The sequence below is a fragment of the Artemia sp. Qi Xiang Cuo genome, chromosome 11 (assembly GCF_049724085.1).
Source record: "Artemia sp. Qi Xiang Cuo chromosome 11, ASM4972408v1, whole genome shotgun sequence".
In the NCBI taxonomy this organism is placed as follows: domain Eukaryota; kingdom Metazoa; phylum Arthropoda; class Branchiopoda; order Anostraca; family Artemiidae; genus Artemia; species Artemia sp. Qi Xiang Cuo.
This window is the reverse complement of record NC_142804.1, coordinates 18,291,896-18,309,886: the sequence shown is the minus strand read 5'-3', so window position 1 is coordinate 18,309,886 and position 17,991 is coordinate 18,291,896. Positions and strand designations below refer to the sequence as shown.

The window sequence follows — 17,991 nt, the reverse complement described above, 5'->3', positions numbered from 1 at the left end:
CTGAATCAGGCCCGTTAAAACCGTAGAAAAATAACGCACCAAAACTAGCACAGCACAAACCTTAAATTTTTACGCCCTTAAATTTTCCTAGCACAAACCGTTAAATTGTTCTAGCACAAACCGTAGAAGAGCAGAAAAATAACGCACCAAAACTATCACTAAACGCACAAGACTAGCACAGGGAACAAAACAATGATTTTTTTTTTCTGAAAATTGGCATACTAACATTTTCTGGTGTGAAAAAACGATCTAGAGAGAGAGAAATTTTCCTAGCACAAACCGTTAAATTGTTCTAGCACAAACCGTAGAAGAGCAGAAAAATAACGCACCAAAACTATCACTAAACGCACAAGACTAGCACAGGGAACAAAACAAAGATTTTTTTTCTGAAAATTGGCATACTAACATTTTCTGGTGTGAAAAAACGATCTAGAGAGGTCAAAACTTTGAGAAAATTTGTTTCCTCCTCCCAGCTCCCTTAATATATTTTTCAGAAATCCTTCACTAAATGAAAATAGAGACAAAAACCCGAAAAAAAACCTGTCAAAATGAAGTTTGACAGTTGAAGAAAGGTGACTGAACATCAGCCCAGTCATTACTATTCTTAAACATTCCGACCTGGGTTGATTTTGCATTGTATTTGACCTCCCAAATGTACCAAATTTGAATTAATTAATTTATTCTTTAATTAATTAGCCGCTTTGCAGGTCAATTGAACTCGCAGGTTGACACAACAGGTCAATTAAACTTAGAGAATGATCTTAGCAAGATATTTAACTAAAAATATTAACTAATTACTATTTTGGACTGGATTTTTAGTGAAGTACCAATTCACGAATTGAGAAAAAAAATAATACAAGTCAATACAACTAAATCTAGAAAAATCACATAAGAAGGTTTTATCTTGTATGAATCATGGTATAGGGGGATTGCAATTTCACGGGAGGAATTTTCGGTAAAATTCTAGTTTAGCTACTTTTCCCTATCTTGGAAATGGGTTATGTTAGGAAGATGAAACTTTTAGTAATTAATCCAGGGCCAAAAACATACTATGGGAAGGTATTCCCAAGCTTCTATGTTAACCTTCTTCTGATTTCTAAGTCTTGGGAAATTGGCCATCCCTGACTGGTCTATGCCTATTGAAATTTTAACATAACAACATTTTACCTTAATTTTCAATTATCAGTTTCTTTTTCTCTGGTTTTAGTTCTGAAAATGCAATTCCTGTTATTTGAGTAGAATTTTAAGCCATTTCAATGAGTTTTTCCTAAATTTAGGAAATGTATTCGCATATCTCTGAAACCTCATAAATTGGGATATGCACTTCAAAATATCTTCCCAGGACATACTTTAGTCTGTAGACCCATCCCTGAAAGTTTCATTTTCCTAACCCAACCCCTTTTCAAGATAGCGAAAAGTAGCTAAACTAGGATTTTGTCGAATTTTTCGCAGCGAGGTGGGGGGGGGGAAGAAACAGGTTATCATTTTTTTATACTAAAATTCGCATCATAGAGCGAAGCTGGGTCCCCTGCTACCCAACCTTAAAACTACCAAATTGACAAGACGTCAGTCTTTACCCTCTTGGGGTATCCCCTGCTTGCAGATACGAAAGCATTCTTACCGATGCAAATGGCACATAAGGTATGCAAGCGTTTCTCGGTTTGGTTTTGGGAGGTTGGCCACACATGAGTAGAGCATAGTTTGCATATCTGACTCATCCATAGTTTCAGCTGCATCAATGAAACGTGGCCACATTGTATATGTGATGAGAGTGTCTTTCAAGTCTCGTAAAAAAGACTTGATCGTTGAGCAAATTGTAGATATTTCATAGTTCTTCAAATTGGGCACTCCTTTGCCCTTTAAAAATTTTTCCTGGAAAACAAATTAAATAAAGAAAACAGTAAAAAAAATATCGAAACAAACTAGTTTCTTTAGAAAAAAATGTTGAAAATTTTTTTTCAGATTTAGTTTGGCTTTTATGATTGTTCTTTTAAGCATAAATTAAAGTTAATTCAATGACAAAAGAATGAGCGCATAAACGAATGGAGCGTATACGACTAAATCCAGCGGAACTTTCTAACTTCTAACTAATATCTCACAGTAAACAACTAAAACCTAAAGAATATCCAGAATTTGAAATTTTGTTTGCAAATTTATAGCAAATTAGTGTGTTACTCTGCTAAATACTGATTAACAATATTCAGATTTAACAGTAAATGACTTAACTACTAACCTATTTAATGAACTCGACACATCTCTGTCTTAGTGTAGAGTAGAGTAGTAGAGTAGAATATTTTTATTTACAACACATGTATAAATAAATGTCACAAAACAGCGCACATACCTGGTGGCATATTTTAGCGCTGAAAATATTGCCAACGAAAATACACAGCCATCTTCTAACTGAATTTTACAACGACGAAAAAAAACCCATAATAAACAAAATGCTTAGCTTGTCGTAAGATATTTCTTCACCAGTCTTAGAAAATGTTGCTTGTTGCTGCATTCTCGAACTGATGCTGGAATTGAGTTCCAGATTTTTGGCCCAGTGTGACGGATGCTGAATCCCGCTCTCGATGTCAGGCGAATTCCGCACGAAAAGTCTGAACAATGCGTAGTCGGATAATTAAGAAATTGGGAATTAGTTGGAAAAATGCCGGAGATATTTACAGGTAAATTACTATATTGATCATCGTGACAAATACTAGAGATAGAAATTAAATGAAGTTGATCCAAAGAATAAATTCCTGAAGTTTCATATAGGTGTCTAACTGAAGATCTGCAATCAACATTAAAAAGAATGCTCATTGCTTTATTCTGAAGTATTTGGAGAGATTTGAAAACAGACGAAAGTATAATAGATTTTAGAATAGTTTTAGGAAAGAAATGACGAAGACGAGTTAGCCAATATTTGCCAATATTTCCATATTCCATATATTTCCAATATTGCCAATATTTCGGCAAGTTTGTACGATAGTGTTTTTACATATTTATGAAACGACAAATTTTCATCTAAAATAATCCCATGATATTTAAACTGAACTACCCGTTTTAATTCAAGAACACTCAAAGAAAAGAGTGGAGACCCATTTTCTTGTAATGTTGTTTCTATTTTCATTTCAAAATTTTATAAATAGATTTTATATCATAGTTATTACAATTCTAGACAAAATCGATAGCCAGGAAAAATACATAAAGTTTTTGTGTTACATATATGCATGGGACCAATTCAGTTTTCAGAGCCAATCAAAGATTGCAACAAATTTAAATGCTTAGGTAAAATAACTTAGTAAAATAACTAAGTAGAAGATAAATAGAAAAAAAGTGTAAGAAATTTATCATAAAGAAAAGTGCTGAATTAAATATTCTATGGGGCAATGGTACTCAAAATAGATATTAAAATTGTTCAGTTGAAAAGATATATATTAGAAAAAAAAACGGATAGGAAATCGAACGCAGCTAAGACAAATTTTAAAATTGTCAAATAAAAATCACAAATTTCCAAAATTTTGCCATAATTATTATAATCGTTATATTATAATAATCAATAACATTATTATACTATGTAGATAACATAATCAATGTAATATCTGAATGGAATATTAATCCAAAACTATGATTAGTTACGGATCAATAATATAACGATAAGCAGTGTAATTATAATTACATGAACTACACAATTAGTTACTACATTAGTCCAGATAATTACACCAATTTTTGTTAGTTAAATAAATAGTTTCACCTTTAGTTCCCTGACTTGACTGTCAGCACCGTTTACTCGGTAAACTCCTTGCTCATTAAGTCCTCTTTTCTCAACTTCATTAACACAGTGAACAATCAATGCTGGTACCATGGGAGAATACTCTGGAACGTAGTCAGCCAATACACCCTTTAAGTAGAATGAAATATGTTTATTTATCTTTAAAACACTCTTTAAGTAGAATAGAATATGTTTATTTATGTTATTACACCCATTAAGTAGAAAAGAATATGTTTGTTTATGTTTATTACACCCTTTGAGTAGAATAGAATATTTTTATTTATGTTTATTACACAAATTAAATACAATGTTTATTTATGTTTATTACACAATTTAAGTAGAATAGAACATGTTTAGTTTTGTTTATTACACAATTTCAGTAGGATAAGATATGTTTATTTGTGTTTATTATCTCATTTGAGTAGAAAAATATGTTTATTTATGTTTATTACACCCTTTAAGTAGAAAAGAATATGTGTATTTGTGTTTATTACCCCCTTTAAGCAGAATAGAATATGTTTATTCGCACCGATAGGCGAAGGCTAAATTCTGACAGAGGAGGCTGAATTTCGTGAGGTAAAGATGACGCAGTGAGGACATTATTTAATTCTGACTAGCATGTTTGATTGATACCGAAATTATTTGTGGGTTTTCCTAGGTAAAAAATAAACGAAATAATAATAGTAATACTAGCAACTCACTGCATCACCAAGCCGCCTTAGGCCAAAGCAGCTATCCCAATCTATCCCGATCTATTTAAAACCCTCCCTCACCCCCAATTAGGGTACAACCTGCTTTTCGTTTGGACCTAGATGGTTGGACGACAAGAAAGATCTTTTGTAATATGTCATCCTTTAAGATTATAATAACATAATAATAATGATAGAACAAAAACCTATTGAACTATATATTCAAAAGAATATTAATGGTATATTGTTACGAGGTTCGCCTTATCATAGCAATGTACGAGACACGGAATGCTGCGTGAGAACCTCCGAAGGAAATACAAGATATTTCAAAGTGATGACAGGTGTCAAACAAGGATGCGTATTGTCTCCATTACTCTTTATTCTTATAGTGGACTACATATCCAGACAAATTGATGGATACGGGATCAGAATTGCAGGCAGACTAGTCCAAGATCTCGACTTTTCAGACGATGTTGGATTGATGGAGAAAGACAAAAGCAAACTTCAAGAATTTTTATGCAAGTTATCCGAAAGAGCCGAGCAGTTTGGGTTTCATATCAACGCCCCCAAAACCAAAGCGATGTCAACCACTAACTCATCGATGAATATCCAGCTGGGGACTGAAAGCAAAGAGCAAGTTACCGACTGCTGACAATGTAAATTACAGCCCCTCGCGAAACCTAACTGAACGCTAGCATTAGGCATTTCAAAAAAAAAAAAATCAAGATGAAAACAGGTTTTAGCGAATAAAATACTATACAAAGGAAGTGCAAAATCTCTCCCTTGTCGAAGTGAAAATTATTTTCAACTTATAGTCAAGTCTAATTCCACTTAGTTAATCTAGTCTTGTGTTTAGACTTCAAGCTGTACTATTAGGCAAAAAGGGGTGATGGTACAAGCTAGACAACTGTCACTTTTTCAGTCCATGACATTTTATCTTCTTTTTCCAAAATAATTCACATGAAGCTTATTTTAACTATCTCATTAATAATAAAGGAAGAATCAAGAATGATGTAAAATCAAGAGTGCTGTTATTGATGTTAAAAGTAAAGATCACCATCTAGTAGTGTCAAGGGTTAATTTAAAGCTGAAATATCGGAAGGGTAACTACCTCCCGGGAAGTTATGATGTTGGTAGACTCCATGATGAGAATTTGAGAGAAACTTTCCTGGAACAGTTGAATACTAAACTTAAGAGTTTAAAATTTGATAATGTGGAAGATGGTTGGAATAATTTTAGAAAAATAATTTGTGAAGTTGCTGAAGGTGTATTAGGGAAGAAAGATAGAACTGCAGCTAAGAATATTAGTGAAAAAGCTTTATGTTTAATAGAAAGGAGAAAGGACTTGTACAAGAATTATCTGAGTGATATATCGTATGAAAACAAAAGAAATGTAAAGAAAGTGGAGAAAGCATTAAAATATGAACTAAGGAGGTGTGAAGTGGAGGCCATGGATAAAATTTCCAAGGATCTGGAAGATGCAGCTAGACGGCATAATAGTAAAATATTGTAATGGCACGTTAACAAATTGAGAGGGAGTAGTCAATCCGGACTTGTCCCAGTTAAAGATAGTAATGAGGTCGCAATTAGCGATAAGGAAAAAACCAAAGCGAGATGGGCCGAAAATTTTGAGAGCTTTCTTAACTGAGATAGAGTAGGAGGAGAAAATATAGATGAAAATGAAAAAGTTCATGATAACTTGGATGTGAAGGAAGATTTGTTTTGTGAGGAGGAATTAGCAACAGTACTAATAAGATTAAAGAATAATAAGGCTCCAGGTGCTGATAGGGTGGTAAATGAGTTTCTTAAATATGGTGGCTCTGAGGTCAGAAATAAGTTATTGAAGATTATGAATATGATTTTTGAAAAAGGGAAAGTACCTAACGATTTTAGCAAAACCTTAATTAAGCCACTTTATAAGAAAGGTGATAAAAGTGAGTGTGGTAATTATCGAGGTATTAGTCTGGTCTCTGTAGGTAGTAAATTACTTAGTAATATGATACTTTTTAGACTGAGAGCTGCCGTAGACAAAGTTTTAAGAGAAGAGCAGTGCGGTTTTAGAAAAGGTAGAGGATGTGTCGACCAAATTTTTAGGTCTCTTAGGTTAATAATTGAGAAGTGCCTGAGTTATCAAACACCTTTGGTCTTCAGTTTTATAGATTACGAGCAAGCGTTCAATTCTGTTGATAGAAGAGCTTTAGCAAAGGATTGATCCTTGTGTGGTATACCAGACAAATACAATAAAGTGATTAGTGCTAAGTACGGGAATAACAATGCTGGGGTTAAGGTAGGAAATGTGGTTGGCAGCTGGTTTTGTATTAAATCAGGAGTTAAGCGGGATTGTGTTCTATCCACCTTTATATGGATCATTTTGATGAACTTTGTCTTAAGGAGCACAGGAAAGGCAGTACGAGACCACGAGATCAAATGGAGAGGTAAAACTCCCCTGAACTTCGATTATGCTGATGATTTAAGCGTCCTAGATGAAAGTGTGAGCAAAATGAATGAAGTTTTAGAGGTTTTGCGAGTTCAGGGTGCAAGAATTGGTTTGAAAATTAATGTTAGGAAGACTAAGTCACTAAGGCTAGGAATAAGTGAAGATGAAAAAGTGACATTGGGTAATGAAAAGATTGATCAGGTGGGTAGCTTCACTTACCTTGGTAGTATTATTAGTAAAGATGGTGGGAGCAGTGAAGATGTTAAAATAGAATAGCCAAGGCTCTGGGTGTTTTTTCACAGTTAAAAACAAGTCCAGAAGAATAGAAAGATAAGTCTGCTAACCGAGATTAGAATATTAGAAGCTACAGTGATGACAGTGGTCAAATATGGCTCTAAAGCATGGACGCACCGAAAAGCAGATGAAGCTTTGCTAGATGTTTTCCATAGAAATTGCTTAAGGATTGTTCTGGGTACCCGGCTGAATGACCGTATTTCAAATAATAGGCTATACGAAAATTGTGGTTCAATATCGCTCTCTAGGGCTATAATGAAAGACAGGTTGAGGTGGCTAGGGCACGTTGTGCGGATGGAGGATGACAGACTGCCGACAATTGTTCTTTTCGGCCAACCATCTAGGGCTAAACGAAAAGCAGGTCGTCCCCGTCTGGGGTGGGAGGACGTCATAAAGAAAGATTTAAAGGAAATGGAAGCTTCGTGGGCGGGTGTAAAAAGGGAAGCTTTGAATAGATTGGGGTGGAGGAGGATCGTGCGTAGCTGTGTTGGCCTCAGGCGGCTTGGTGCTGCGGTGAGTTGTTAGTAGTAGTAGTAGTAGTATGTGGTTCTCAAATTATCAAGGAAATGTTATCACGGAGCCACCCGTAAAACTACCACGAGACGATACTCTCTTAAAATAAGTTTTTTCTATCAAGCAATGATAATAAAATATTCACTGAGTAATTTTTTTTTTCAGTGACAGTGGAACTATTGTAAATCAGCAACAAACTAGAAATATGATAGTTTGCAAATAACTATTGATGCTATGTTTGACGTTGGCAAGGTTTACCCATTAAACCTTTCACAGGCATAATCTACCTCGGATAACAACAAATATACCCAATCACCTACTAGCTGAAAATTCCTAGATCTAGAAAAATAAGTAGCATTGATTATCCTGCAACACTATATAGGTTATCTTTTATAAATTATATTATTTATTTTGGTCCATATAACTTTTTAAGAGGGCTAAATATGGCACCAACGGCTCAGGATAGTCGCTTTGTATCTGAAGGATCACCCTCACAATAAAACGTCGAAAATATTGAACCTTTCTTTGTCGATCAGTTACCCATATGCGCTGAAATACAATCTACGATTAATAGTTTTATTATTAGTTGTGTTGCCTCTGTTCATTGGTTAAAAGGTCTGATATTAATTAAGAGTTCTATCATTAGACCTTTTAGCTAGGATCATTGATAACAATGATCAACTGAGGAGAATTACCACATTTTGTGATCTCAATTTCCAAAAGAACACATGTATTCTTTCAGCTTTGGGCCTGACTTGGGTCCTACGAAGATCTTGAATTACAGGGTTGGTCTTTTTGGCCCTTCTTCAAACCAGTCCAGGTTGCGATGTTTTATCAGATGATTTCAGTTTTATTATGAATAATTTTATTTCCTATTATTGAATTATCCTAGTTTTTTTTTTTTTCACGACAGTTCTCAAGCTTATTTTCTGCTAAATATTATGTTTTATAAGATTACGGTCAACAAGGACTCTCACGGTTAAGAGCAGAAGGTGGCATTTCCACCAGAAAAGACTAAATATTTATGAAATGTGCAAAATTGTGTAACATTTGGAAAATGATGACATATTTCCAGCTTTTTTTATCATTGGAGTCAGATATTATATATATATATATATATGAGAGTGCTGGCATTAGACTATTAGAACATATATTAGAACAGCAGGAGCTTTTCATTGTATTAGTTGGTCATTATCTTAACTAGCACAAGAAATTGGAAGAGTGGGTGCTGGATTTCCTAGAAAAAATTCCTTGCTCGTAGATGTAAAACAGAGTAAAGACGATTAAACGCCGAAAGATTGCTCAGAGAAATGGCAACAGAATGCAAGGGAAGGGAAATTTGAGCTTGCAATCAGTGCATTTCAATAGATATCCCCGGATTGTATTTAGATACCTAACAGCACCTCTTAATCTTCATTCATTATTAATATAAGCGACTTAACCTTCTAAAAAGACTCAATACCTTAAAACCATTTTGCGAATCTCAGCGTCGGCTGGCCGTCTCAAAGACAAATAGCTCATTAGCAAACTTCCCTAGCACCACAAGGAATTCTCAATGCAATTTTGTTAAAAAATGATATAGGAACTTAAATGTGTCAACAGTTCGATACACTAACGAGAGGCTAGTTCAAAATACAGGAAACGCATAATCGCTAACTAATTGTTAAGCAAACCACCGTCTATTCAATGTATATACAGCATAAATAATATCCATCCTGTGTTGGTAAGGTTTTCAAACAGGCGGGTGGCACAACACGGAACTCTCAAATTACTCAAATGATACTTCATTTGAGCTGATTTTTAATATTCTCCAAAAGGCACGGTAGAACATTTTTAGAAACCATCCCTCCCTGAGCTTAAAAAAAAAAAAAAACTCTTCTCTGTTCAATTAAAAAAAAAAAAATTAATAGTTTCTAATGATGTAAGTTTAATTAATTCTGAATATCTCTATCTACAGCACAAACAGGGAGAAGTTTAATGGTTTTACTAATATTTCCAATAAAGTAGGGGTCAGCTTATAGCATTTTGTCGTTTATTCGGATCTCTTATCCAAGCTCTAAAAGTTATGGTAAGACCACTTAATTCATAACAATTTGTCCAAACAAACTAAAAAAGTCTTGTCCATTATAATGGACAAGACAGGATGATCCTTTAAGCTATCGAATCCCCTTGATATTGAGATAATTTCTTAAACCACATTGGTCTGACATAACAAGACAGAAAAACGAGCAAAAATCTTTCAAGGCCAAATGAGATTAATTTATTTATCTCATGATTAATTTATTATTCAATCTATTCTCGCAATCTGAACTCTCAAGACCTTCATAATTCATTCATTTCTTTAATAGCCTAAAAAGGGACGCTAAAAACATTTGCATAATGTGGCTAGTCAATAAAAAGAAAATGAAATACCCTAAAGTCCTTTTGGCCCGGAGTAGTAGTGACAGAAATGCAGGGTAAAGGAAGTTTCAACTTGCAATCAGTGTGAACCGAGGCTCTGCAATCAATGCATTTGAATACAGTTGTACCAAATTTCATTCTGAAATAAAACAAAATGGCAATTTAAGGTAAGAAAAAACAGCAAATAACCTGGTCACGTAATAGCTTTAAGGGAAGCTTACCAGGGTAGAGAGCACGATTGATTTTCAGTTTTTGAAGCTCTTAGAAGACGGCAAACTCAGAAGTTTCTACCAGATTAGCAATATATGGCTCAAATTGAGACTCTCAATTTCTAAATTGGCGATTGAAAAAAAAAAAAATTCGCATGCAGACAATTATCAATGTAGCACATGTACCATCTCTTGATTCTCTGCCTTCGGCCGCGAATGTAACGCGCGCGGAGGCGTCATACGACGATTCCTATGTTTCCCCCCAGATTTCTTCAGGTACTCATTTAGAGCTAAGGGCGACTCTGCCAGAGCTTAGAGAGTCAACTCCGTTTCTACGCTGACTCCATCCCAAACCAAGTGAATAGCGGCACCAGGGCTGGAATGCCTGTCCTAACGGCACAGGATTGTAAGTCCAATGCGCCAACCACTCGGCTAGTATGGCTAAATATCAGCGAAAAGGAGTTTACTTCTGAAGCTGATACCAAGGTGCCATTCTCTTGGAGCATCTTTTAGTTATCAGACGTCACTTTACCAGTAGTTTTTTTTTTCATAGGCAGCGCAATAGCCCTGCCTAAGCAAAGAACGATGTGGGCACAATGTATTATTTTTTTTAATTTTTTTTTTTTTTTTTGGTTTCTTGGTCTTACACCAGGGCACTTCGTATCGAAGAAGTTGTCGTAGAAATTTCGAAAAGGGCTCATTCGATTGGAAATTCAAAGGGCTAGTGCCATTTTTAATAGTCGAAAGTGATTTGAGGGCAACTAACCCCCCTCTCACGCCCCCCTTTTCCCCAAACACATATAATCAAAATTTTGAGATAGTCAGTTTGTTCAACGTAGTTGAAAGTTCTGGAAATTAGGTCTTTGAGGATGACAACCCCCCCCCCCACAGTCCTCAGGGCTAGGGTTGTAAGCTATGCCCTGGGGGCATATAAGGTTTTTATAGATAGCATTGTCGTAGAAACTTCAAAAAGGGCTCATTTGATTGGAAACTGAAGTGGCTAGTGCCATTTTTATTAGTCGAAAGTGATTGGAAGGCAACTAACACCCCTTCCACGCCCACCATTTATCCAAACACATCCAATCAAAATTTTGAGATAGCCATTTTGTTCAACGTAGTTGAAAGTTTTAGAAATTAGGTCTTTGAGGATGACTCTCCCCCCTCAGCCCTCAGAGTAAGGGTTGTAAGTTATGCTCTAGGGGCATATAATGTTTTTATTGAAAGATTTGTCGTAGAAACTGCAAAAAGGGCTCATTCGATTGGAAATACAAAGGGCTAATGCCCTTTTTAATAGTCGAAAGTGATTGAAGGGCAACTAACACCCCTCTCACGCCCACCATTTCCCCAAACACATTCAGTGAAAATTTTGAGATACCCATTTTATTCGATGTAGTTAAAAAGTCCGGAAATTATGTTTTTGAGAATGACACTCCCCCCACAGCCCTCGGGGCAAGAGTTGTTAATTATGCCCTGGGGGCATATACGTTTCTTTTTATATAAAGCGTTGTAGTAGAAACTTGAAAAAGGAATCATGCGATTGGAAATTGAAAGGGCTAGTGCCCGTTTTTATAGTCGAAAGTGGTTGGACGGCAAGTAACCCCCCTCTCACGTTCACAATTTCCCCAAACACATAGAATCCAAATTTTGAGACAGCCGTTTTGTGCAACGTAGATGAATGTTTTGATAATGATGTCTATGGGGATGACATCCCCCTCGGAAACCCAGAGGGAAAGGCGGCAAGCTATGTCCTGGGGCATCTCAGGTTTTTTATAGAAAACGGTGTTGTAAAAACTTCAAAAAGGGGTCATTTGATTGGAAATTAAAAGGGTTTGTGCCCTTTTTAATAGTCGAAAGTGATTGGAGGGCAACAAATCCCCCTCTCACGCCCACAATTTCCCCAAACACATCCAATCAAAATTTTGAGATGATAATTTTGTTCAACGTAGTAAAACACTTTACACTTTTACAAATTTGTAAAATTTGTAAATAAACGTTTACACTAAAGTGTAAATAAACGTTTACACTTTAGTAAAATTTGCACTTACTGAATAAAATACAAATGAATGTGCACTGTCAGTTTAATGTACATATACTGATATTTAGTAATCAAAATGTTAATATTATTTGATTTATTAAAGTTATAAAGTTATATTTGATTTATTAAAGTTTTCAGTAAAGTGCAAATTATGTTCTGGCCTTGGGAAGGCATAGGGGTTTTGAGCCCTACTCATGTTAATTTCTGCTCGTTTTGAGTTTGACTCGGCTATTTATTGTAATTTCTGTTCGTTTTGGGTTTCATTTATTTATTGATGCTGATTTGTGGTAGTTTCACGCTTGGTAGATTATTTGACTTTATTTTTGCTCATTTTTGGTTTAATGGAGTTCTTTACCTTTCTTTGAAAAACATATTTTGTTCAAAAAGTTTGTTTAATTAATTACTAAAAAAGGTCATTTTGGTAAGTAAATGTATAATTTTATCCCAATGTGCTGCCCTTACGCCTGAGTTTAACAAGAAGGTTGAGTTTAACAAGAAGGTTGCACAAATTGGCTGCGACAGCAATGTCACCAGAGCTGCAAAGGCGACAGCGAATTTTCATTTGGATCTTTAGGTCACTGAAGTTCCATGGTTTATCACTACCAATCAAAGCTTTGAAGTAGGCAGTTGAGTTTATCTACTTTGAAGCTGATTTCATAGTTACCGACTTAGCGACAAAATGTAGACATCGAGTTTGGTGTCAATAATGGTTATGACTCTTTTGGGTTTCGGTATTAGCGGAATCCGTTTCTCAGAGAATGATGAGAAATAAGGGTTCTGAAGCGATCCTAGCAATAGCGACGCATATTACAAGTCTGCCAGGTTTCTAAAGATCCATTCAAAACTGCTGTCGTTTCTATGCAAACTCCACATTTTCCACGGTGATCGCGCTTACTATTTCTTATAGCTGTGAAATACTATCTGAGTGCTATCTTTAGTCCGAATTGCAACAAGCAGCAATATATAGATGTCACTAGTATCGTTTCTAGTATCAAAGCTACATATCCTTTCTAGTATCAAACATATCAAGTCTAATATCCTAACGAATGCTGTTTTATCCGGGTACCAAAAAGAACATAAAACATTATTCTGTTTTTTAAAGTACTTCGCTTTTTAGAAACAGATGATATAAAAGCGGAATGTTATAAAAACTTCAAACTTAAATGGATTACACATTGAGTCGAAGAGAAAGCGTAATTCTAATAAAACTTTTAGCAATAGGGTAATCTTACAAAAAAAGACACGGTTCTAGTTCTGCAAGGCATCATTGCAATATTAAAAATACCAGTAGTTTTTAATTTGTTTCAAGTCCATATTCTATGCAACGATTCTTTATCCAACTTATTCACTAGGTTTTATGCACCATATATGGCTCTAAATTTGCTTTATTACAACTATATGTGATACTTTTTTGTGGTTTTTACAAAATCATAAGCTAAGTAAATAAACAATTAACAATAAGAGGAAGTACTAATCACACAAAAAATTACCAATCAACAAGAAAAATTTGCGAAGGCACAAAGGGGAAAAAATACTGAAGAAAAGCACTAACACAGAAAAATACAACATGCTACGGCCCGATTACCTAAGAGAGGAGTCCGTAATAAGTACTCGAAGAACAATCTTAGTAGGAGGCTGCATGTTCAGTAAAAACGCTTCCTAAGACACTGCACCTCCTTTTGGAATGGCCTCCCGAGGCTTACTACCATATGAAAACCCATCAGTTGATTCTTTAAAGAAGACAAACTCAGCAGACACAACCCCAGGGAGAAAACTTAAATAGAGAGTTAACTAGCCGTATATCAGGACCAAGTTTTTTTTAGCAGCCCACCACCATGAGTTTCGTCACTAACATGAGGTAGTGTATAAATTCTCCACTAATACCCTTCTTAAATCCATGCTGGTTATCAGGAGTATAGCATGATTTCATCTATAGCAGTTCAAAAGTTTTACATAACACAGAAGCAACAATAATCGGTCGATGGGAACCATACTGCTCATATCATTGCCCTTTTCGAGAATAAGCGGGCCAACACTAAAGGAATCTGGCACTGAACCAGAGGTAGATGTTATTCGGTAAAGCAAATTAAATGCTCCATCAAATATAGGCTACCATTAACCGAATGCATACCACAAATGTTTATACTACATGTATTGCATATTTAGAAATGCATGTAATCATTTTTAGGATTTTCTTTTTTGAATTTAGAACAGCCCTACTCACCAGACAAGGTTACAGCAAAAACAAACTCAAAGAGAGAGTCCTCAAAATAGAAAAAAATATTCAATCCATTCTTCTCCTGATTACTACAAATACTACAACTAATAACTCACTGCAACACCAAGCCACCTGATGCCACTCACACCTTTCTTATAGAGGAAGTAAATTAAAGTTTTCCTAACACAGCTTTTTCAAAAAACATATTCTTAATCTTCAGTATCCATATTCTTGATCATTTTATATCTAACTTCACAACCACCATATTAAAACAAAAACTCATTTACCACACTATCAGCACGTGGGGCCTTATTATTTTTTATTCCTTTTAGTATGTCACCAATTCTTCCTCACAAAATTAAATCTTCCTTCACTTCAAAAGTGTCACAAACCTATTTTCTACATCTTTTCCTGTAGCTTTATCCCAGTTTAACACTTCTACCAATTACCAGCATTGAATGCCACCATTCGTGTCAAGACACTTGCTGGCTGTTCGCCAACTCGCGCATTGTATTGCTTTTTATAAATAATATGGTATCTAGTTACGTAATGAAGAGTGGGCGTGGTTCTGAAGCATGTGCGCTCCTAAAAGCGCATGAAAATTTACTAGATGCATTCCAGAGAGATTACCTTTTTTTTCTGGGTACCCGTATGACTGACCGTATTTCAAAATATAGGCTGTACGAAAAATTTGTATCTTGCCTTCTAGGGCTGTAATGCGAGAAAGGATGAGATGGCTGAGACACGTTCTGCGGATGAAGGATGACAGATTGTCAAAGATTGTCCTCGTCGGCCACCGTCTGGGGCCAAACGAAAAGCAGGTCGTCCCGAAGGAGGTGGGAGGACATTGTAAGGAAAGATTTACAGGAAAATAAGAACTTTTTGGGAGGGTATAATGAGGGGGGCTTTGAACAGATTAAGATGGAGGAGCAGCATGTATAGCTGTGTTGCCCTCAGAAGGTTTGGTGCTGCATTGAGTCAGTAGTAATAGTAGTAGTAATATTTATATAATAAATCTTATGAATAAATCATAAACGTTCCTATGAAGGAACGTTTCGTGGTACTTGTATGATATACCCCCTGCCGCTCAAGAAGTGAAGTTAGGTTAATACTAATAAAACATACCTAAATATGATAAAAATATAATACTTTGGAAACAAATTTGGACTATATATTTGCGCGTTAGGGGGGAGGAGTAAAGTACAGCGGATCTGCATGCAAAATGTGTTTGCGACAATTATTCTGATATTATGAAGTAATAATTGTTTTCTGACTTCACACAGTCCAAATACCTTAACCCCCCCTCACCAATGTGCAAATATATAGCCCAAATTATATATGTGTCATCTATTCTATCAATTCTCTTTGTCTTTTCTCATGCTAAGTTGAACGAAACTAGCGAAAGAAACCGGTTTACAGTGCGTCAATGCATGAACAACTTGAGCGGTAGGGGGTATGTCATACAAATACCCGTTTTGTTATATGGCTCCCTGAAAGAAAAGCGTAATAATTAGAAATATTGACTCACTTTTTCCCGCAGTACGTACACACTTCATTTTTGAATAAGGTTTTTGTTGTAAATGAATGAGCTCGGTTATTCAACTTTGTGGCAGAATTCATAGCTCTGATAAAGCCTGGAGTCGTAGCTGAAAATAAGACGAAATTTAAAAATTAATTCAGAACAAATAGGAAATTTTCAATTATTTACAAATGAGAGGCAAGAATAATTTTTTGACTAAATTTCGACTGAAAAATTAGAGTCGGGAAAAAACTTAAAATCAAAGACAAAGTAAAGAAAGGAGAAGAAAGAAAGAGGAAGTAAAGAGAAAAACTCACAAAAATGTTGTTATCTATATTAAAACTTATTTTTGGTAAATCAATCAACCAGTATTTCAAGAATAATCACATTAATATTTACACTAAGGCTTTTTGGCAAAATATCCTTCTCAATTAATCCCTTTCCTCAATAAAATCTTTTCTATTTTTGATTTAAAAAATTGAGTTTTTCAACAATGTATATTACGCGTCTTACTGGAAAACACAACTTTAACCTCAATTTCAACTTATGGCACTTTGGTTGACAAATATGGTATATTTTATCTTTGGCGGTAACAACAAATTTGCCTGGATGGCAACCCTTTTCAAGAGACAATCGGAAATTAAAAAAAGAAAAAAAAAGGAACGTAATGAAGCTTAAAAATATCCACTTTCTTGGCTTAAAATGTAGTTCCCAAACCAATGTAAACACCACGGGCCGTCCAAAATTGAAATGTAATATATATATTTTTATGTACTGTATATGAGAAGGATAGATCATACAGGATCTTCCATAATGGGAAGATTCTGTCAAAATTCGGGATGAATGATGTATTTAGTAAAGTTACCGTGTTAAGTAGTAAGGTTTCGGATATTAGAAAAAATAAACCTCTATATAGAAGTTTATAAAAGATAATTTTATAACTTTATTTATCTTATAAAAAATAAATAAAAGATAAGCTAAAGCAAAGGCCATTGCTAAATTGTCTGAAGTAATTAAATCCGAAAACGTGTCAAAAATGAAAATGAAGGGCAAAGACACGGGTGGTTAGAAGATATGCGAAAACGACAATTAGAGCGATTCAAAAATGAAAATGAGGAGCAAAGACAAACGCAGTTAGAAGACATGCGACAACGAGCATATGAGTAAGTTAAAAAATGAAAATGAAGAGCAAAGACAAACACGGCTAGAAGACATGCGACACCGAGCATGTGAGCAAGTAAAAAATGTAGACAAACTTGGACAACGAAAATGAAAAGGTGCAAAAATTGAAAATGATAGTGATGATGATTAGGTTTGGGATTTTGACATGGATAAGGTCATCAATGCCTACCATACCTACGTTAAAAAAACAAAAGGTTGGGCAATATGCATTTTGTAATGAGGAAGGATAAAGCGAGGTAAAACGACCTAAACAAATTGAAAATAATAGCAATAATGATTGGGTTTTGGATTTTGACATGGATGAAGTCATCAATGCCTACCATACCTTTGAAAATCAAAAACCTGGACTAGATAAATCGTAGAAAGAAAAAGAAGTTTTTGTCCCACCGCCTAAATAATTAAAAGAAGCAAATGCTTAGCGATATGTTTCTCATTATGACAAAAGACAACCCGAGGCAAAAGTTAAAGGTCTAATGAAAAAATATAATTTTACAAAGGCACTACTTCTAATTTAAGGTCCATTTGGACATCATGACATCAAGAAAAGGCTCAGATTGCCTGTGTTTAGAAGACGAGCGACAATGAGAATCCATATATAGAAGCGTACCGGAGCCCGGTGGCGGCTCGCCATCGGGGTTCCAGTAGCATATTCATATACATAACAGGTAAACATTTGTATCTAATATATATTCTACCATTCATATAAAAAACGGTGATGGTCAAAATCTGACAGCA

At 35.2% G+C, this 17,991-nt stretch overlaps 1 protein-coding gene across 1 annotated transcript in view; it reads right to left on the bottom strand.

Annotated features, from left to right (window-relative positions):
- Positions 1 to 17,991, bottom strand: part of LOC148946719 (rac GTPase-activating protein 1-like) — an 87,433-nt gene that overhangs the window by 14,880 nt on the left and 54,562 nt on the right. Inside the window, exons 7-10 of the mRNA XM_089096403.1 lie at positions 16,084 to 16,201; positions 10,106 to 10,232; positions 3,743 to 3,889; positions 1,622 to 1,872 (exon numbers count right to left, since the gene is read on the bottom strand). Of these exons, the coding sequence (XP_088952529.1) occupies positions 1,622 to 1,872; positions 3,743 to 3,889; positions 10,106 to 10,232; positions 16,084 to 16,201 (643 nt within the window). The remainder of the gene's footprint in view (positions 1 to 1,621; positions 1,873 to 3,742; positions 3,890 to 10,105; positions 10,233 to 16,083; positions 16,202 to 17,991) is intronic.